This window comes from Echiichthys vipera (assembly GCF_963691815.1).
Source record: "Echiichthys vipera genome assembly, chromosome: 19".
NCBI lineage: Eukaryota > Metazoa > Chordata > Actinopteri > Perciformes > Trachinidae > Echiichthys > Echiichthys vipera.
The window spans coordinates 23,714,058-23,735,788 of NC_139844.1; the positions used below are offsets into that span (position 1 = coordinate 23,714,058).

The 21,731-nt window shown below is 46.1% G+C and overlaps 1 protein-coding gene across 1 annotated transcript; it reads left to right on the top strand.

Annotated features, from left to right (window-relative positions):
• Nucleotides 1–457: 457 nt before the first annotated feature.
• On the top strand, nucleotides 458–21,522 carry znf292b (zinc finger protein 292b; the record flags this gene model as incomplete). Its single annotated transcript, XM_083934219.1, has 8 exons — nucleotides 458–634; nucleotides 5,338–5,492; nucleotides 6,144–6,222; nucleotides 7,349–7,484; nucleotides 9,528–9,730; nucleotides 11,375–11,511; nucleotides 13,839–13,980; nucleotides 14,508–21,522. The coding sequence occupies 8 exons, from the start codon at nucleotides 458–460 to the stop codon at nucleotides 21,258–21,260; spliced, it is 7,782 nt and encodes a 2,593-aa protein (XP_083790345.1). The 3' UTR covers nucleotides 21,261–21,522.
• Nucleotides 21,523–21,731: the final 209 nt, after the last annotated feature.

A 21,731-nucleotide genomic window follows, 5' to 3' on the forward strand; every position in this document is an offset into this window, starting at 1 on the left:
GACTTGTACTTATAAAGCGCCTTTCTGGTCTTCTGACTACTCAAAGCGCGTTCACAGTGTTTGTCACATTCACCCGTTCACACAGACATTCACACTGATGCAGTGGACATCTACAGACCTTTTAATCTGACCATTCACACACCACACGCAGCCACAGCCGCCCTTAGATCGGCTCATTAGTAATGTTTGTTAATGAGCAGGTGGACAGGTGTGCCTAATAAAGTGTGTACATCTATATATATATATATTTTACCCATGTGTTGCTGTAATTCGCAGCATCTGGATGACACTTGAACATCTTTGCACTGTGACACCAAAGAGCCTGTGACTGAACGCGCCGCTCTCCCTCCGACCTGCGGGCGGCGGCAGCGCCCTGAACGCGCTGGTGCCGCCGCCCCTAAAGACGCCGTAGAAGAAGAACCGCCCGTGGAGCTACGCGCTGGATCTGGGTGTGAAGATGGCGGACGAGGAGGCCGAGCAGGACCGTAGTCCTGAGAACGGGAACGGGAGCGTTACCCGTGACACCATTGGGGAGCTCAGACAGCGTCTGGAGGAGCTGCGGGACGCGGTGATGAAGGGAAACGGGGACTCTCCGGTTCAGGCGTCCTCCGAGTTCTGCCAGGACTTCTGCGGGGTGAGTTACAGATTCACCGTTAGCCCACAAGATGGCCAGCTAGCACCCACTAGAAAGACAGCACCCCCGGTACGGGTCTCCTCCGGGATCATCCGGGGTCAGGCTGGGGTTCCTCCCGTTAAATGGAGCGTTAACGGCGGCGGAGTAACGTCACGTTCACGGTTTAAACTTTAAAGAGACGAGAGAGCAGAAGATGACACGGCTAACGCAGACAGCTGCTAGCATAAGCTAACTCTCTGCTGTGCCTCCAGGAGTCGTGTTTTTGTGTATTTTTTATTATTATATTTAATATTAATATCTGGCACAGCCCGGTTCCAGACTATTACCGGTGTGTGTCCGTGTTTAGCCCGGGGAACTCGCGTTAACTGCCCCAGATATGAACATAAACGGGTGTTTCTGCTGTTAGCCACCGTCAGATTTTAGCCTCGGATGTTTTGGCTAATGTTGCCGTTGTGGTGCTGTCGTTAGCTCCTGGGTTAGCCAAACAAGTTGCTTATGCTTCGTTGTAACGTCCGTGTCACACATTATCTGTCAACAACAACAACAACAGCCGCAGCTCCTCATTTTTAAGCTAACCGTTCCCTTCCGTTAAAATGCAACGTTACCGAGGGTTTGTGGGGTTTAAACGCCGTGGATTGTGTGTGTACGTGCCCGACGGGGCGTGCTTTATGTAGAGGAATCAAACCTGTGTCCATCAAAGTGTCCTCCTGTGACAGTACAGAGCATAAATGACACCCAGGGTCCCCTGAGTCCTGCACGGCGCTCACCAGTGAAGCATCTGCACAGTTCAGCTGCTCTCAGATCTGTGCAAACCACCACTGTTTGGTGCAAAGTGAGTCTGCGATTCAAGTCCTTCTTGATTTGAGCAGATTTGGTGAAAGGACACATATCCACTGTTGCACAGCTGCAGACACCGTGTAGTGATGGGGAAATGTCATCTGAGCATAAATGTGTGTAACCGTAAAGGTTGAATGTGCAGAATCTTTATTAAAACCTATATTTTTTATTATGAGGGGAACAGAATAAAATAGTTTAATTTAGTCTGAATGAATATTTTAAATGTTTGACGGGTTTGACGATGACTTCCTGTCCTGTTGTGTTTCCGTGGTAGCAGCCAATAGCGTTGGGCGTTGCTGGCTGTCTGTTGTTGGGTGCAGCTACTGTAGGTTAACCCGGCTCTCTGCAGATGAGTTTGGTTCCTCCTGCTTCAAAGTGATTTCAGGAGGCGGGGCCTGATCACAAATCCTTGCATATGATTGGACAAACCACTCGTCCGTCATCTTTATTGACTCTACTTCAGCCGTTCCCATGGAAACCAAGCGGTGACGCTGATGAGAGCGACGCAGGGAGAAGCCGAACACAACGGCCGACATGTTTTCACCAAACGCGTTCAGAGACGTTCTCTGGTTCTTTACAGAGAAACACGTGGAAACAGCAGCGTACGTGTTGGCGCCTGCTTCCTCCATGAGAGACGCCATTGTTGTTGGATCACAACAGTCACTTCTCAGCTACGTCACAGCGATGAAACATGAATGGCTCGAGCTCCTGAAGCCACTTTGCTGTGGAGCAAATCCAGATGTTTGAGAGGAGTCAAGGAGGAACCAAAGTCACCTGGAGAGAGCCGGGTTAACTCAAACAGACTCGGGTCTCCTGGAGCTACTGGGTTGGGTCTGATCAACCTGGCAAAGACAATAACATTAAATTGAATGTGATGAACAAGTGCAATAATAAGTAAACTGAATATGCTGCATGTGCTGTATACACATATGTAGTTTACACAGCTGTAAGTGGCTGGAAAAGCAGGAAAATTAACCTTGAAATACTTGAAAAATGCTCAAATGAGACTTTGTAAAGATGTAGGAACCCTGGTCATCATGTGTAGAGTTGTTCTTATTCTGAAACCAGGATCAGAAATGCGTCTGAAGCTGCAGAATCCACGGGATCGACGAGGACTGGAGTCCAGGCACCGATCCCGTACCACGTATTTATTTACCTGTTAGCTCCGTTAGCTCTGACACGGTTCTTCTTAATCTTTAATGAATCAGTTTAATAATTCTTTGTTAATAATTATTCCTATATTTATTGAGTTAAGTTGCTGTTAAACTGTTCTATTTAAAAATCAATGGCTTCCATTTGCTGCATTCATTCAGTTTACAAAGAGTTTAACCTGAGTCAGGCCTTTCCACAGTGATGATCCGATCACAGTCATGCAGGCGCAGGAAGATCTTTATATATTTGGTTTTAACACCCTGGTGTCTGTGTCTGTCCTCGGTATCGACCGATGCTCAGCGCGAGTATTGAACCGGTGTGGGGACCTCTCTCATCATGTCTGCATACTTTAACGCAGTTGCATTTGTAATTCATCTTTTAAAAAACAGCTCTGTGTCACACAAAGGCAGCGTAAATCTATATAAATTATATATATTTATATATTTATACTGCACAAACGTTCACAGCACAGACGGAGTTTAAGAGCTGGACCTGGATGTTTGATAACTCAGATGTTCTTTCTTTGGGGAGACGTTTGCCTATATATTTTTAGGCATCTTAAAATGTTGATAATAACAGAATTCTTTAAAAAAAATAATGCCTGTAATTAATCAGACGGTCACATGTTGCTCCTCAGAGTCTTTACTGTCATTTCCGCTCACATCTCTCTCCTCACGCGGGGGCTTGGTGCGCGGCAGTCCGCAAACTTATTTTCGTTACGGATATTAGCTGCTCTGTTTCAGCAACGGTGGGTTTAAAAAGCTGCTTATCACAATAACAAGTTACTTTTTTGAAGAAGTAATCAGTAGTTTAGTTGGTAGTTATTTTCAGGGGTCTTTAACCCGCGGCTCCTGGGCCTCATGCGGCTCTTCGGTCCCTTTTCAGTGGCTCCTGCAGCTTTGCCAAAAAATAACATGGAAATAAATGATGTGTTTTTTGCACAGTAGACAATCTTTCAAAGGGAACACCTGTTCTCCTGGAGTTCAAGGTGATTTAAAAATATTATGTGAAACAAAGGGTTCACTCCCACTGTGCCTCCGTCCCGTGCCCCAGCACGTGTCACGGCTAAAGTCTGGTTCCTTTGACCAGTGTGAGTGCAACCGTACCACGTCTAGGAGCGGCACGCTTGCTGTCCTCGGCCCGTTTGGGAGAGGTGGGCTTTAGTAAAGCACGTTTGCACATGCATGAGCACGAGCGTGCGCACGTGTACGAGCACGGGGCCTACGGCGGTTCTGAGGTCATTTCCTGTGCGCCTGTTGGGACGTAGAAAAAAGAAGGAGGGACCATGCGCGGACATTTCAAACAATGGTGAAAGGTTACCGTTGGTGTGATGCGGAGGTGGAGTGTTTACTGCAGATTTGGTCGATGAAAAGATTCAAAAACAGTCGACAAGACGCACAAAAACTCCGAGGTCTACGGAAAGATCTGGAAACAAAGCCACGCATCGCCATGACGTCATCAATGCGTGTGACGTGTTACGGCGTGATGACGTATAGGCAGCAAGAAGCATTCTCCGAGGCCCAGGTAGTGTGAGTACAAACGGGCCTGGAGGGGGGGGACAAGTACCCTAAAGCACGGGGCACGGGACGGAGGCACAGTGGGAGGGCGCCCTTAAATATGCGTCACATGCTACGGCTGTCGCTCAGCACCTTTCCTGCTAATCTGGAGTTTCTGTCAGGATGCTAGCGGTGGATGAATCCCCCCAAAAACACTTATCTGAGGAGAATAGAGTTGTGTGGAGAGATCAATTTGCCTTCACTGCCAACATTGATGACTTACCTGTGTGCTTGATGTGTGGTGAGAAATTAGCGCACAACAATTTTTTATAACAGGTAATAATAATCATGATAGGAACGAAATGTCAACAGTTTTCTTTATTTTTGCGGCTCCAGACAAATTTTACTCTGTGAAGAGGGGAAAAAATGTCTCTTTTGACAGTAAGAGCGTACTCACACTGTCCTTCCGTACCGCGACCCGGACTTTAGGGTACTTGTCCCCCCTCCCTCTCCCCCCGCGCCCCAGCCTCGTTTGTACTCACACTGCCTGGGCCGGCCCATTCTTCTTGCTGTCCATACGCCATCACGCCGTAACACGTCACACGCATTGATCGCGTGTGTGTGGCTTTGTTTACAAATCTTTCCACAGACCTCTGAGTTTTTGTGCGTCTTGTCGACTGTTTTTGAATCTTTTCATCGACCAAATCTGCAGTAAACACTCCACCTCCGCATCACACCAACGTGAACCTTTCACCGCCATTGTTGTTGTTGTTAAATGTCCGCGCATGGTCCCTCCTTCTATTTACATGTCCGAACAGGCGGACATAACGCTACTGCCGTAGGGCTCGTGCTCGTACACGTGCTCGTGCTCGTGCTCGCACACGTGCGCACGCTCATGCTCGTACATGTGCAAACAGCTCCGCTAAAGCGCACCTCTTTCAAGCGGGCCGTGGACGACCCTCTGGCCGCAGTTGTGCGCGGAGCGGGTGCACTCACACTGCTTAAAGGTACTAGGCTTTAGCTGAAAAAACGGTTTTGGCCCCGGCCAGAAGGACAGTGTGAGTACGCTGTAAAGGTCTCAGACCGCTGCACTAGAACAACTGTGGGTATTTAAAGTTGTGTTAATCACCCAACCTTGCCTTTTACTGTCAAACTTCCCCGTGTGAACAAAGCTGGATCTCTTCTGCAGTAAGTGAAAGACTGTTGTTCCCTCTTCAGACCCTGCTGGAGTACGCGGGCCGCTGGAGGATAGAGGAAGAGCCGTTGGCGCTGGTGGAAGTGTACATAGTGGCGTTGCTGAGTTACGCGCAGGCCTCTCCATACCTCTCAATGCAATGTGGAAACGTTCCTCTCGTGGTTGAGAGACTCTCACTGTAAGTACCTTTTATTTAATGTTGTGATAAACTGCAGATAAAACATCTCATCAATGCAAGTTTCCGGTTTCAACACTCGTGTTTTAAAGCATTTCTTACCTTTCCTGCACGTCTCAGTGCGTCCCTCCAAAGTCCCACCCTCTTCTAACCTGCCTCAGCTCTGACGCTCTTCCACACGTGCGGTGAGGGAGAAATGCTGCGTTCCAGCGCCACGGCAACGAGCAAAAGTGCAGTTGAATGTCTGTCAAAGTGGAACGTCCTACTATCAAATTTGAGGGAGATGGACCCACCCCCAATTCTTTAGCAGCAGGTTCCACTTTGACAGACATTCCAGTTCACTTTGCGTCGTTGGAAGTCCAAAACGTCGGACTTCCCATGGCGCTTGAACGCAGCATGAGCAGCGCAAGTGAAACAGAGCGACGGAGGACAGGCAGGAAGCTCGGCGAATCATTTTATCTGGACGGGTTTAATGATTGGTCTGACTTTAATCAGAAATACGAGAACTGAAATTTGGTGGATTTCTGTTACGTTTGTGTGCCGTGAGCTTAGTCGGAGCATTTTAAGATTACAAAAGAAAAGTGTGAACATGACAGAAAGGTAAGAGTTGCTTTAAGTGCAGGCGGAGATCAATGTCCTGTTTTTGTTTTGCAGGAGTTTTGTGGAGCTCTTGCTCTCTCTAAAGACGGACGTTCCAGACGGCTTATGGACCGAGTTCAAGTCGTCTGTGCAGGTGAAGCTGCGGAAATGAGCGCAAGTAACACACACGCTGCGATACTGTGACGATATTAGTCCCGCGTTAACCGTAACATCATTATACACGATATCTGCGGTAACTGATGTGTAGCAGGAAACTTTAATCTACGATACGTCGTGATATTTGTGTAACTGAAGAAGAAAATGAGCAGGAATCTGCATTACAAACTGGCCAATCACACATAAAACAGTGTACCACAGATGCATAGTGCCCCTTTAACACACCCTGACCTCTCTGTAGCCTTCTGTAACACGCGGGGGCCAGTATGACCCTCGTGCCTCACCTGAGCTTAGCCTTGCAGCTCCTAGTTGTTGTCAGTAAAGTGAGCAGCGATGGTCAAATAGGACCGGGTGACCCTCAGAGTCCAGCCATCGCAGGTGAGTGCAGCTCATCCAGCAGTTTGAAGTGCGTCGACTCCACCTTTGCTCTCGTCTCTGGAACAGTTTCATCAGTGAATTATCCCCGGCTTGGTATTCCTGAGCTCGGTGTCGTTAGCGTTCTGTGAAAACCTTGGTTTTCCACGACCCTCTGCGGTTGAACGTCCTTGTCACTGAACACAGCAATGGACTTGATACTCGCTATAGGAAGCTGTACTTTAAAGACTAACTGAGGTGTAGACTGACTTCCAGGTGTGCTAACGTTAGCCGTTTTCTCCTCCAAGACGAGCTCGGGATGATGGCGAGCGAGGTGGCTGTGCATGTTTGACGTGTCACTGTTTTACCTCGCAGACTTCATAGTATTTGTCCCAAAATCGCGGTGCCTCCCTCATTAGTTTGTCGCTGTCCGTCCCTCCGTCTTCTTCAGCGTAGTTTAATTCCACTTTACCTTCATTCGTTTGATAATCTCCCCCACAGGAGACGTTAAACAGTGACCGTCGAAATGGTTACGGGGGAATCGTTGATGCAGAACACCTGCATGTTGTAATAAAATATGGATATTCGGCGCCAGTGTATTGCTAATGTGTCGCAAGAGATATAACGCCGATATGTCACAGTATCGTTTTTATTCGTCCCGCCACAAAAACGCACTAAATCGACCTCAGCTCATAAATACGCAGTAACCAACCTGTCTCTAAGTCCTGGGGTTTCCCTGTTGTGCACAGTTTGCCGCCCGCGCGCTGCAGGAGAATGGAATCACTCAGCTGGACCTGCTCTCTGCTCTGGGCCAGTACGAGGATGTTTGGGCCACCGGGGTCCTGAAAGGCCTCCTGTCAAACGAGACCCTGCAGAAGGAACAAGGTGAGGTCCTCTACAGCTCTGTGGGACAGTTTTCTGATCCCAGGAGTGTCACTGAACACCAAGGGAGGGAGGGAGCCATAGTTAGGTTTGTTTTTGTGAGAGTTTCCATCTTTATCAGCCGTCACATTCTTAAGAACTCTGACGGTGTTTATTTTTAATCAGTTCAAATGTTTAGTGGCATGATTGTCCAAGTTAATGCCAATAAATCTGTACTAAATGTGCCTATTTTCAAGTTTTTAACACTCTTATCAACAACAAATGTGCTTTCTCTATGCAAATGTAGAGTGGGGCAAAACTCTCTGACCTAAAACACACTTCAGCTGTGAGAACATCCTGGAAATCACACTTTAGGAATTTTTAAAGAAGTTATTTGTAAGCTATGGTGGAAAATAAGTATTTGGTCAATAACAAAAGTTCAACTCTGTACTTTGTGATCTCACCTTTGTTGGCAATGAGAGGTCACACGTTTGAAGCCCCTGAACACCCACAGGTGTTTGTATATACGCTAAAATGTCTGTTTTCAGTTCTTCTGGCTGATCAGACCTCTGCTTGGGAGGAAGGTGGGCGGGGCTTTGACGTGGATTTATGAGGTCATAAAAGGGTTGGGCATCGTTTGGATTTTACAGCTAGTCTACAGCTTAAGTTTCTTGTCATTTTGCTTCTGTTTCTTGTCATTTTGCTTCTGTTTTCAGTCATTTTGCTTCTGTTTTCAGTCATTTTGCTTCTGTTTTCAGTCATTTTGCTTCTGTTTTCAGTCATTTTGCTTCAGTTTCTTGTCATTTTGCTTCTGTTTTCAGTCATTTTGCTTCTGTTTCTTGTCATTTTGCTTCTGTTTCTTGTCATTTTGCTTCTGTTTCTTGTCATTTTGCTTCTGTTTCTTGTCATTTTGCTTCAGTTTCTTGTCATTTTGCTTCTGTTTTCAGTCATTTTGCTTCTGTTTTCAGTCATTTTGCTTCTGTTTCTTGTCATTTTGCTTCAGTTTCTTGTCATTTTGCTTCTGTTTTCAGTCATTTTGCTTCTGTTTTCAGTCATTTTGCTTCTGTTTTCAGTCATTTTGCTTCAGTTTCTTGTCATTTTGCTTCTGTTTTCAGTCATTTTGCTTCTGTTTTCAGTCATTTTGCTTCTGTTTTCAGTCATTTTGCTTCTGTTTTCAGTCATTTTGCTTCTGTTTTCAGTCATTTTGCTTCTGTTTCTTGTCATTTTGCTTCAGTTTCTTGTCATTTTGCTTCTGTTTTCAGTCATTTTGCTTCTGTTTCTTGTCATTTTGCTTCTGTTTTCAGTCATTTTGCTTCAGTTTCTTGTCATTTTGCTTCTGTTTTCAGTCATTTTGCTTCTGTTTTCAGTCATTTTGCATCTGTTTTCAGTCATTTTGCTTCAGTTTCTTGTCATTTTGCTTCTGTTTTCAGTCATTTTGCTTCTGTTTTCAGTCATTTTGCTTCTGTTTCTTGTCATTTTGCTTCTGTTTTCAGTCATTTTGCTTCAGTGTCCACTCCTAACGGATCAGAGATCCTTTATTTTTTAGTTTGAGAACAAAAAACAACTAAAACAGAATGAAACAAACTGACATTCTTTCTTTATTCTGGGATTTGTGATTGAACTTTATTCTGGTTCTGTTGGAGAACATTAATTATTAATGATTTAAAGACAGGTTCTGATGCTGAGAGCAGCTCATTGTGTGAAACACTGATTTAAACTGAGTTTGCATCGTGGCTGATTATTGCTGTAGAACTGTGATGCTTCTGTCTGGTGATTTTTAATAAGTGGGTTCATGAACGTGTGACGGTTGGTTCATTTTTCATGTGAGGATCGACCTTTAATACGAACCCATCCATTAAAGTGTCTAATTAAACACCGACTGGCTGCTAACGAAAGAACATTCAGGTGCTTCGCTGCAGTGCAAACACAGTTTTTATGTTTTTGCACTGCTGCTAAAATCACACGCTCATTCATATCCTCTGTTTTTGTTTCACCATTTAAAAAAAAGCTGCTCTGAAATCTGGTGTCACCAATGAAACGCCACTGTAACGTTGCCTGTGGTTTCAGTGGAGGAGTTCCTGGTGCAGGAGGGGCCGGTGCTGTCGGAGCTCAGGGTGAAGCAGCTGATGAAGGAGGAGCAGCTGGGGAAGGCTGCGCTGCTCGCAAAGGCGTGCTCCGAGTGTCCTGCCTTCCAAGGGAAGGGACCTTTCAAGCAGATGTACCTCGTCTGCCTCTGTGCTACCTCAGAACAGGACCAGCTGATGAACGAGGTGCGTGCAGATGAACAGTTCATGGACTTGCATTTGTAGATCACCTGCAGTGCATTCAGTGCCTCATGTTAGAGCGTGATCACACTATCCTTTTGGCCACGGCCAAAACCGTTTTTTCAGCTAAAGTCTAGTACCTTTAAGTAGTGTGAGCGCACCCGCTCTGCGCTCAACTGGGGCCAGCTGGGCCGCCACGGCCCGCTTGAAAGAGGTGGGCTTTAGCGGAGCCGTTTGCACATGTACGAGCACGAGCGTGCGCACGTGTGCGAGCATGAGCACGAGCCCTACGGCAGTAGCGTTATGTCCGCCTGTTCGGACATGTAAATAGAAGGACGGACCATGCGCGGACATTTAACAACAACAACAATGGCGGCGAAAGGTTCACGTTGGTGTGGTGCGGAGGTGGAGTGTTTACTGCAGATTTGGTCGATGAAAAGATTCAAAAACAGTCGACAAGATGCACAAAAACTCTGAGGTCTACGGAAAGATTTGTAAACAAAGCCACACACACGCGATCAATGCGTGTGACGTGTTACCGTGATGGCGTATGGACAGCAAGAAGCATTCTCCGAGGCCCAGGTAGTGTGAGTACAAACGGGGCTGGGGCGTGGGGGGGAGAGGGAGGGGGGACAAGAACCCTAAAGTCCGGGTCGTGGTCCGGGAGGACAGTGTGATCACGCCCTTAGTCATTTAAACTCATCATGGTCAGTCAGTACCCCATAATGAACAAGGCCAAAGCAGGATTTTAGAAATGTTTGCACATTTATTAAAAAGGAAAAACTGAAATATCACATTGAAACAAATATTCAGACCCTCTTATGACACTTGACACCGTCTCTCACGATCATCTTTGAGACGTTTCTACGCCTTAGTCAGAGTCCACCTGTGGTACATTTCATTGACTGGACGAGATTAGGAAGGGCACACAGCGATCTACAGAAGGTCTCACAGCTGACGGTGCAAACAGTACGTTTTTCATCCACAAGATGGCGCTCTACACCCGTCCACACTGGAGGTTTTAATGGTGCATCCTATTACTTAAGAAATATTTATGATTGGGATGTGGGATTATTAAAGTATTTCTGATGGGATGTTGATGGGTGTTTCTTTAAAAAGACAAGCTCACTGGTCACTTTACTAGGTAGCCCTTGCTGGAACTATTTTGTGTTTTCTGTTCTGGGACTTTCCATGAGCGTACGTGGAAAACCTCAGACACAAGCTGCGTTAGAAATCACTCCTTCATTCACTCACTGTTCCTTATATAGTGTTTATTAAATAGTGCACCACATATGGAACGACCAAACGAGATTTCAGACTCCAAACTGGAGTTTTCTAACAAATCGTTGCGTCAGTAGAGGCATCAGTGTGTGTGTGTGTGTGTGTGTGTGTGTGTGTGTGTGTGTGTGTGTGTGTGTGTGTGTGTGTGTGTGTGTGTGTGTGTGTGTGTGTGTGTGTGTGTGTGTGTGTGTGTGTGTGTGTGTGTGTGTGTGTGTGTGTGTGTGTGTGTGTGTGTGTGTGTGTGTGTGTGTGTGTGTGTGTGTGTGTGTGTGTGTGTGTGTGTGTGTGTGTGTGTGTGTGTGTGTGTGTGTGTGTGTGTGTGTGTGTGTGTGTGTGTGTGTGTGTTCATGGCTGTTTCTGTTTGTGCAGCTGTCAAAGGAGGATTGCAGCGACGCGTTAGAAATGATCTGCAACCTGGAGTCCGACGGAGATGAGCGCGCGGCGTTCAGCTTATGTTCAGCCTTCCTGACCCGACAGCTCCTCCGAGGAGACGCTCACTGTTCCTGGTAAGAAATCAAAGAAACGCTATCCAAGTAAACTTGAATCAACTGATTTAATAGTTAGAAGTTGTTAGCGTTGTTTGTAGCATTTCAGGTATAATGTGATAAGAGCTTGGACCTTGTCAGGGGGGGGGGGGGGGGTCCAGGGGAAAAGTAGCGCCACAGTGCAGTCTCTCATTCACCGCCAGTATTAAACATGTCGTCATCGGACCTCGTAGCGTCCTTGATTCTTTCTGAACTTCCAAACACAGTATTTCTCAGAGTTTGCTGCAAACACGGGAGCCTGCACGGCAAACAGCAGCGTCTGAAGTAATGTAGTTCAACAGGGAGTGTTAAACAACACACCATTTTTCAGCTTTGAATCTCGGAAATCTGCGACTTTTCCTTTTAGATTTGCTATTTTAATCTCATAAATCTGAGTTTTTCTTGAAGATTTGCTACTTTAATCTCATAAATCTGAGTTTTTCTCGTAGATTTGCTACTTTTAATCTCATAAATCTGAGTTTTTCTCGTAGATTTGCTATTTTAATCTCATAAATCTGAGTTTTTCTTGAAGATTTGCCACTTTTAATCTCATAAATCTGAGTTTTTCTCGTAGATTTGCTACTTTAATCTCATAAATCTGAGTTTTTCTTGTAGATTTGCTATTTTAATCTTATAAATCCGAGTTTTTCTCGTAGATTTGCTATTTTAATCTCATAAATCCGAGTTTTTCTTGTAGATTTGCTATTTTAATCTCATAAATCTGAGTTTTTCTCGTAGATTTGCTACTTTTAATCTCATAAATCTGAGTTTTTCTTGAAGATTTGCCACTTTTAATCTCATAAATCTGAGTTTTTCTCGTAGATTTGCTACTTTAATCTCATAAGTCTGAGTTTTTCTTGTAGATTTGCTATTTTAATCTCATAAATCCGAGTTTTTCTCGTAGATTTGCTATTTTAATCTCATAAATCTGAGTTTTTCTTGTAGATTTGCTATTTTAATCTCATAAATCTGAGTTTTTCTTGTAGATTTGCTATTTTAATCTCATAAATCTGAGTTTTTCTTGTAGATTTGCTATTTTAATCTCATAAATCCGAGTTTTTCTTGTAGATTTGCTATTTTAATCTCATAAATCCGAGTTTTTCTTGTAGATTTGCTATTTTAATCTCATAAATCCGAGTTTTTCTTGAAGATTTGCTATTTTAATCTTATAAATCCGAGTTTTTCTCGTAGATTTGCTACTTTAATCTCATAAATCTGAGTTTTTCTTGTAGATTTGCTATTTTAATCTTATAAATCCGAGTTTTTCTCGTAGATTTGCTATTTTAATCTCATAAATCCGAGTTTTTCTTGTAGATTTGCTATTTTAATCTCATAAATCTGAGTTTTTCTCGTAGATTTGCTACTTTTAATCTCATAAATCTGAGTTTTTCTTGAAGATTTGCCACTTTTAATCTCATAAATCTGAGTTTTTCTCGTAGATTTGCTACTTTAATCTCATAAGTCTGAGTTTTTCTTGTAGATTTGCTATTTTAATCTCATATATCCGAGTTTTTCTCGTAGATTTGCTATTTTAATCTCATAAATCTGAGTTTTTCTTGTAGATTTGCTATTTTAATCTCATAAATCCGAGTTTTTCTTGTAGATTTGCTATTTTAATCTCATAAATCTGAGTTTTTCTTGTAGATTTGCTATTTTAATCTCATAAATCCGAGTTTTTCTTGTAGATTTGCTATTTTAATCTCATAAATCCGAGTTTTTCTTGTAGATTTGCTATTTTAATCTCATAAATCCGAGTTTTTCTTGAAGATTTGCTATTTTAATCTCATAAATCTGAGTTTTTCTTGTAGATTTGCTACTTTAATCTCATAAATCTGAGTTTTTCTTGTAGATTTGCTACTTTAATCTCATAAATAAGTTTTTATCGTAGATTTGCTACTTTAATCTCTTAAATCTGACTTTTTTCTCGAACTATCACCCCTCTCCCCCGTAATTTATTTATTGTTTCTCTGTAAACAGATTTTCAGGTCATTATTAAACTGTGGCGTGAACATTTTAGGCGCTGGTTTGGTGTTTTGTTGTTAGATGGTTCAGTATTGAGAGGCTCGTGGTCAGCAGGAGCTTAAATCAATCAATACATATTTATTGATGATGTACGGTGCATGTGCAGGAGTGGACGGTTCTGAGTGAATCATTTCTTTCTGCTTATAAAAAACTGAAAACAACTGGTAAGAGTCTGGAGTCTGTCCTGGGGAACGCCTACTGTGAAAACCCATAAACGTCTCTGGATATTATGACGTTAAAGACGATAACTGTGCAGTGAATCATTGAAGTCCCTTTCCTCCGCACAGGGAACTCACGCTGTTCTGGAGCAAACTGCTGAAGCGCCTGGAGCCATCGGAGCAGGCCTTCCTCGACAGATGCCGTCAGATGTCCTTACTCTCCAAAAGCGTGTTCCACCTCCTGTTCCTCATCAAGGTCATCCAATCAGAGGTGAGAGAACAGTCAGCTGATCATGTTATCAAAGTGTAAAGTGGTCTTTTTATTATCAGTTTAAGGGTTGACATCTGCCCTGAATGCTGATGAATAATGAAACCCACTTGCGGCGCTGCGGTGAGTTTGCGGGCCACTGTTGCATTGTGGGTAATGTAGTTTTGGTGCGTGACAAACACCAGCAGGCGGCTGTGGCGTGCGGGCCGGTTCTAATACTAATCAAATATCATCCTGGGGGCCAAGATCATTCATTCGCGGTCCAGATCTGGCCCACGGGCCTTGACTTTGACACCCATGGTCTATAGGGTGCGAGTTCTTGATACTGAAAACATTCTCCTTTAATGTCCTCAAAAGTAACATGTGTGGGTTTGTACAATGCATACAGTTTAGTAATGATTCATTTTGTTATTGACTGGTAGATGTTTATGTTTAAGTGTTTATCTTTTGTTCAAATGCATTGACTTTATCTGTGGAAGCCCGGCTGCTCCGTGTGTCACAGTCTTAAATCTGCTCCCTCTGTTTCATAGATCGACAGCGTTGGACTTCCAGTGTGCATCGAAATGTGCATCCGGGCTCTGCAGTTGGAATTAAATGATGGAAACACAAAGGCCACTGTGTGTAAAACCATTTCCTGCTTGCTTCCCACTGACCTGGAAGTGAAGAGAGCCTGCCAGCTGACGGAGTTCCTCCTGGAGCCCACAGTGGATTCCTACTACGCTGTGGAGACTCTTTACAATGAACCGGATCAAAAGGTTGAGGAGGAGAATATGCCCGTTCCCAATTCTCTACGCTGTGAGCTCCTGCTGGTGTTTAAAACCCAGTGGCCCTTTGACCCGGAGTTCTGGGACTGGAAAACACTTAAGCGCCATTGTCTAGCACTAATGGGGGAAGAAGCTTCAATAGTGTCATCCATTGATTCGTTGAATGACACCGAGAGCCCCGAGGAAGAGGAAGACTTCCTCGGTCAGGAGGGGTACAACAATGTCCCGGACCACATAGTCAGCGGCACGTATGAACTCAAAGATATAACGGACAGGAAACAGAAAAACCGAGAAATGAAGAAACTGAGGGAGAAAGGTTTCATATCTGCCAGGTTCAGAAACTGGCAGGCGTACATGCAGTACTGCGTGCTGTGCGACAAAGAGTTTCTGGGCCACAGGATCGTTCGCCACGCACACACGCATCTGAGCGGGGGGGTGTACAGCTGCCCGATATGCGCTCAAACCTTCACCTCCAAAGACACGTTGATTCCCCACGTAACGTCACATGTGAAACAGTCTTGCAAGGAACGGCTGACCGCCATGAAAACAAACAAGAAACTGACTGACCCCAAAACAGCCGCCCCTGTTATAGCAGCGTTAAAGGCCAAGACGGAAAACGAACTTAATGAAAATGGGGATTCCTTAGGGCAGAATGGGGGCACGAGTCAAAAGGTCCAGGTCAGAGTGGCTCGGTGTGACACGGAGAGCAGCATGGACAACGTGTGTCCTGTCGGAAAATGCAGAAGGAGCTTCAAATTTTTTCGAAATCTGGTCGCACACGTTAAAGCTCACGGGGACAACGAGGAAGCGAAGACGTTCCTTGAAATGCAGAGCAAAAAGGTCGTTTGCCAGTACTGCCGCCGCCACTTTGTCAACGTCACCCACCTCAATGATCATCTACAGGTCCACTGTGGCGTAAAGCCTTACATCTGTATACAGTTGAACTGCAAGGCGAGTTTCCTGTCCAACACTGAGCTTCTTATACACAGGAAGACACACTGTGCTTTTAAGGCTAGGTGCATGTTTCCAAATTGTGGAAAGATCTTTAATGAGGCCTTTAAACTCTACGACCACGAGGCGCAGCATTATAAAACTTTCACTTGTCACGTTGTAGATTGCGGAAAGGTATTCCATTCACAATCGCAGCTGGACTTGCACCAGGGAGGGCACGCTGCTCAGAAAGAGGAACGCCCATCTTCTGAAAAGATCTCGCATAATACGCAGCCCGGCCCGTCACTCATCCAACAAATGCTCTCCAATCCCGCTCCACTTAAACAAGAGAATCCCCAAGAGAGCTGGAACACTGAGAGCGCTGTCAGTTCAAACACTGGGAGGCTGCCAGTGTCCATGGAGAGTTTGCTGAAATCTTCACAGGCACCTGTGGAAACTTTAGGACAATACAGAGTCGACGAATCCCAGGCTTCACTCTTCTCAGCCCCCGGTCACACACAGAGTTTGAACAGTTCTGTGATTCAGCCTGTGAATTCCCATTTACCAGATCCTCATGGACACAGACATGGGTTAAGTGGCCATCCTTGTGATAATATGATTAGACCCCAACATAATCAACCAATACCTCCATTTGAAGCTAATTTAGGTGCGGTGTCACAAAGCTGTAATACAGACGTCCATGAAGGCCGGCCACAAATGTTCCCCAGTAATGTAAATACTGGATCCAAGAGTTACAACTCTGAGTGGAACGTGCCGTTGCCAGGGCAGCAAGGTCCGATGTGTAGTAGGAGTATGTTACCATCAATGCCGCCCATGAACTCCATAGAGCCAGCAATGTCCCAACCACTTCCTCCCACAGTAACCCCTCAGCCACTAACGGGGAACAGACCAGAGAACTCTGTGACCTCCTCGACGAGCACAGGCCCCCCTCCGGGACAGAGAGAGCGCTTTCACTGTGCATTTGAAACCTGTACAAGGCACTACTGCTCCTACAGAAGTGTCGCCAAGCACATGAAAACAGTCCACCCAGAGTTTTATGATCAATGGAAAGTCGCTCGGACTAAAATTAGGATAACGTACGCTCCGGCACCAAACGCGTCTTCTGTCGGACACCTCAGTTCTGTCGCCTCAGTTCAGAACCAGCAAGGCAACAGAGCACCTGTTTGTGGAGTTCAGAGGCAGAACATTATCCAATCCCCTCCTTATGTTAATATGGGTGCAAGCTCAAACTCCACTACCCTACATCCCCACCCCTCATCTGCCCACAAGCAGAGCGCTTCACTCCTGATGGAGAACGTTTTAAATCCCATAGTTCTCTCTCAGCTAGGAAGCGCTACAAGTCCAATAACTACGCAGTCCCAAGCTTCAGGTAGTCGAAATTGGCACTCAACCCCTGGGATTGAGCAAATTAAAAACTATGGTTCTTCCCATGTCTATCCATCTAAGATGCAAGTGAAGCCACAAGCCGATTCTCCCAGTGCTGCTCTGCTCAGTGCCCCATCGTGCTCGATGATGGGCTCAACAATGAAAAGACCAGCAGAGCCCTTGCAGTTACCACTTATGGAAAAAGGACCCCAGTCAGTTTTGCCTTTGTATAGGGATAGTGTTAAGGAAGGGTCTCAACAAGTCAAAGACCTTTCTCCGCCATTTACATCACAGATGCAAAGCAGTTTAGCCTCCGGTACCCAGTTAGCACAAAAATCTAAATCAATGCAAAGGCACGTGCAGTCGAATTATTCCTCCTCAGACAGCGAAGGCCAGAAACACAATAACAACCAACCTCAAAACGTCCCGGTCATCCATGAAAACAGTCCTGAAATTCAAAAGCGGACCTCGAGAAACCGAAGGACCAAGTGGCCGGCTATTCTCAGGGACGGGAAGTTTGTTTGTTGCAGGTGTTTCAGACAATTTGATAGTCCCAAATCCCTCGGAGGCCATTTGTCCAAACGTGTAAACTGCAAACCGTTTGAAGAGTCTGAGCTGAACACAGACCTGCCGGCGTCATTTCTCGACCTCCTCAATTCAGAGCAAATGGTCGGCACGGCTCAGCCTCAGCGGTCTTATAATCCCTCTGCTGTTTATCAGGAAAAGCCTCATCGATCAGTAAACGGTTCAGCAGCCACGAAAGATAATCCCACCCCCAATTATTCACAAGATAATTTACCAGTGTATGGGAACGGTGAGTCAAGTGATGACATTCTTAAACAAATCATGACTGAATCCAACCTGTCCGATCTTTTTGTGCACACACCTGCTCCCCAACCATCGTTCCAAAACCCGTGTGTTCGCTATTTAGCCGGTGAGCGCTTCCCAGGGAGCTCGGTCATACAGCATACGGAAAATGTCCAGGCGAAGCAAGAGGATAACTCGTACAGTGCAGCTCATTATCCTCAGCCTAGTGTTGATGCATTCGCTGGAGGTGAATTCCCTGACCCCCTTCTTTCTCAAATTCTCACAGAAAACCCTTCCCCTGCTGTTCCCAGGAGTGTGCCCACAAACCACAGTGAAGGGTATCATTCTGAGACGGCTATTCAGACACAAGACGTAAACCCAGTGACGCAAACACTCTTACCCGATAGTCAGCTTAGTCCGCCAACAACAAGTGGCAACCAGAGTGAGACGCAGAGGAAGACGACTGAGCAAGATATTAAAAGGAGACTGCGGGAGCAGATTTTGGCTGGCGACTTTCAACGTAGAAACACCTTATGCCATTCAGGCGTTACTGAGCCTAATGCAAATTCAAAGAGTCCCATACCCTTTGGCCCAATGGGTAGTCCGTCCAATAATTATGGAATTCATCAAATGCCCTTTGATGCAAAGAGTGACTCAGCTAATCAAGGACAAGGCATTCAGGAAAACTCGACAGTCCTCCCAGGAACCTCTGGTGAAATGGAGCAACTACTGAACACGCAGAGCTTCACTTGTTTCAGAGAAGCCTCCACCCTCCAGCCAGAGGTCCTGAGCCCCACAGGCCTCCTGGCAAACGAGTCAGAACTCGAGCCCTCTCTGTTATCTGCCAGCCAGCAACAGTGGATGGCAGAAATTCAAAGAGCATTTGAAAGGCTTGACTTGGTCAGAGAAAAATCGGATCAGACATCAACTCCCGTGGAACAAAAGAGCAATAGACCGAATATCCAGACAAAGCCTACGAAAAACTTTGTCAAGCCGTTTGCCTGTGAGAACGAGAACTGCACGTTTAGCTCCATGTCGGCTGAAGCGCTCTGGAAGCACCTCTCCAAAACTCACAACTACACCATTGAAATGGTGAATGTGGTTAAAAAGAGGTACGGCCAATATGCTCCTTTCAAGTGTCAAAAATGTAGTAAGAGATTCACCCGTAACTCAAACCTCCGCGCTCACTACCAGTCTATCCACAAATTATCAGCCGACGAAATCGCAAATCTGGATCTGAAGCGCAGAGAGGCCAACGCTGCTGCCGCCGCCGCCATTAGGTCGTGTCTTTCTTCAGCAGCTCAAACCACAGCAGCTGCTCACTCATCGGCGGAGAAGGGAAAACCTCGGTATTCACTCCCCGATGCAGTAAAATGCGATTACGCATCCCAGGCGTTTGTGTCACTTACAAACATAGACATTACCAATCCGACACTTAAGGATGACAGTCGCTCGACAGTCATTCACCCCTTGCAATCGGCTCCCAGGCACAACCAAGCCACGAGTCCACAAGTACAGGCCCATAGCTCCACATCCACCTTTCACTCAGTCCACGCAGGAACGGCAGCACAACAGTGGTCACATGGAGCGCAAAGGAAGTTTCCAAAGGCGCCCACTCAACACACAAGTGGGCAAGTGTCCGCTCCTTTCGCCCAGGCTCTGGGTGCCACGCCTCAAGCTAACGGGACTCAAGCTAACGGGTCTCCAGCTGTTGGCAAACAATCCATCAGCAGTCATGTCGTAGTTAAACCGAGCATTGACGTCACCAAGAAGGCTAAAGAGAAGAAGCCCCACTCGGGTGGTGCCATGAGTCCTTACAGACCTTACTGCTGCGTTCATCAAGGTTGTGTGGCGGCCTTCACCATCCAGCACAATCTGATCCTTCACTACAGGGCCGTTCACCAGTCTGCTCTGTCCGCGTTAGAGGTGAACAAAGACCAGGACCAGAGTGAGGGACCCGATGAAATAATGGACCACGACGAGGAGGAGCCGGAGGCAGAGGTTCCCCAAATGTCTGAGTTCTGGTGTCAAGTCAAAGACTGCTCGCGAGTTTTCCAGGAAGTTCCCAATCTTTTCCAGCATTACCTGCAGCTGCATGAGTTCAGTCTCGATAAGGTCGCCAATCTCTTGTCCGGCATCAAGCTCGGCAAGTTCTCCTGTAGCCACCAGGGCTGCACCGCGTCCTTTACTGCTTTCTGGAAGTACGTAGGGCACGTCAAAGAACAGCATAAAGATATTAAGTTAGCCAAACCCGAACCGTTAAACGGCACGTTCAAGTGTGAAATTGAAGGCTGTGACCTTTCGTACGCTACAAAGTCCAACCTGCTCAGACACGTCATGAAGAAGCACCAGGACCTGTGCCAGCCCAAACTCAAGAACCAACAGATCAAAGAGGACGGGATCAAACCGAGCGCAAAGACGTTACATTTCCAAATCACCAAGACGAGCAACGGGAAGGAAAACATCGAGAGCAACAAAAAGATCCTACAAAGAGGAAGTGACACCAAAAGAGTCAACGCAAAGAAGAATCACTGGACTAAATACGGGAAACCCTCCTTGAAATCTAAAGTGGAGGCGTCGTCCATGTGCACCAAGAACTTCCCTCTCCAGTACCCCTGCATGATCAAAGGCTGCGACTCGGTCATGAAGTCAGAGCGGAGCATTTTAAAACACTACGTGGGACACGGACTGTCCGAGAAGTACCTGGAACAGCAAAGGAGCCACTTCATATTCTGCAAAAAGGTCCCCAGGCAGAAGTGCCGCCCCATCAGGAGCGACGATTCCAAGTCGGACAACACCTCCGACCTGTCCGACAACGAGCTGACGCCGGACACCGGCCTGGAAGGAGGGGACTGTTCGAAGCCGGTGTTACGCAAAAGGACCGCGGCAGGGTCCCCTTCTGCGTTGTTCGACAACAAAATATCAACGGGGGAAAGCTCCGACGGCTCCGTGGTGCTCAAGCGCAAACGCGGACGCCCACGAAAACTGATCGGGAAAATGGCCAAACGCAAGAAAATTCCCCGTACGACCAAGACGCCCGTAGTTTACACCCGGGACGACGAGTCGGACTCGTCCTGCCCCGCGGTGATGCAGGACCTGACTGAGCAGAACGCGCCGCTGGCCTCGTTCAAACCCATGGGATTTGAAATGTCTTTCTTAAAATTCCTCGAACAGTCAAATAAATGCGAACGGCCCTTCACGAAGAAGGTGGACGCACCCCAGACGTGGAGGAAAAGCTCCGGCCCCAGCACCAAAGACACCTGCGTCAGGTTCAGGAACCGTCAGAACCTGAAGTCGCTGAGTAAGGTCAGGATCGTTCTGGACCGGGCCTTTGCAGGCGTCGCCGCCCGGGCCCTGAAGCAGCTGCAGGACATGCGGCCCACGGTGGTGTTGTAAAAAGACTTGTTTTTTTACGCGTGCGGGTAAAAACGATGGCGTGGTTTTGGAGCTCGCTGTAAAATCTGTACATGATCTTTTTATGGAAAAGCATTTAGCATGTTTTTGTGTTTGGACTCCCTGAAGAAGAGAAGGCGGCGTCACGTCTGGTGTCTGGATCCTCCCTGTGGGACGCACACGGACACACACGGGTTTTATTGTTGTGTGTAGTTTGTGGATCTCTTGGTTACTGTGTCGTCTGAAATCTCGCTGACTCAGCACTCTCACATTAAATGAACCTTTTTTAACGAAGGCTCCGACTCGTTTCTTTATTAGCGTGGGAGAAAATGAGGCTCAGGGATTTTCCTTTATGGCGTAAAGTTTGGATTTCTGCTTCTGTGGAAGTTAAATAAGTAAAAACAAATGTGCTGCAGTTCTGTTTTCTAAAATAGAAAACAGGGTTTTTGGTATTAAATACTTACGGAAGTGTTA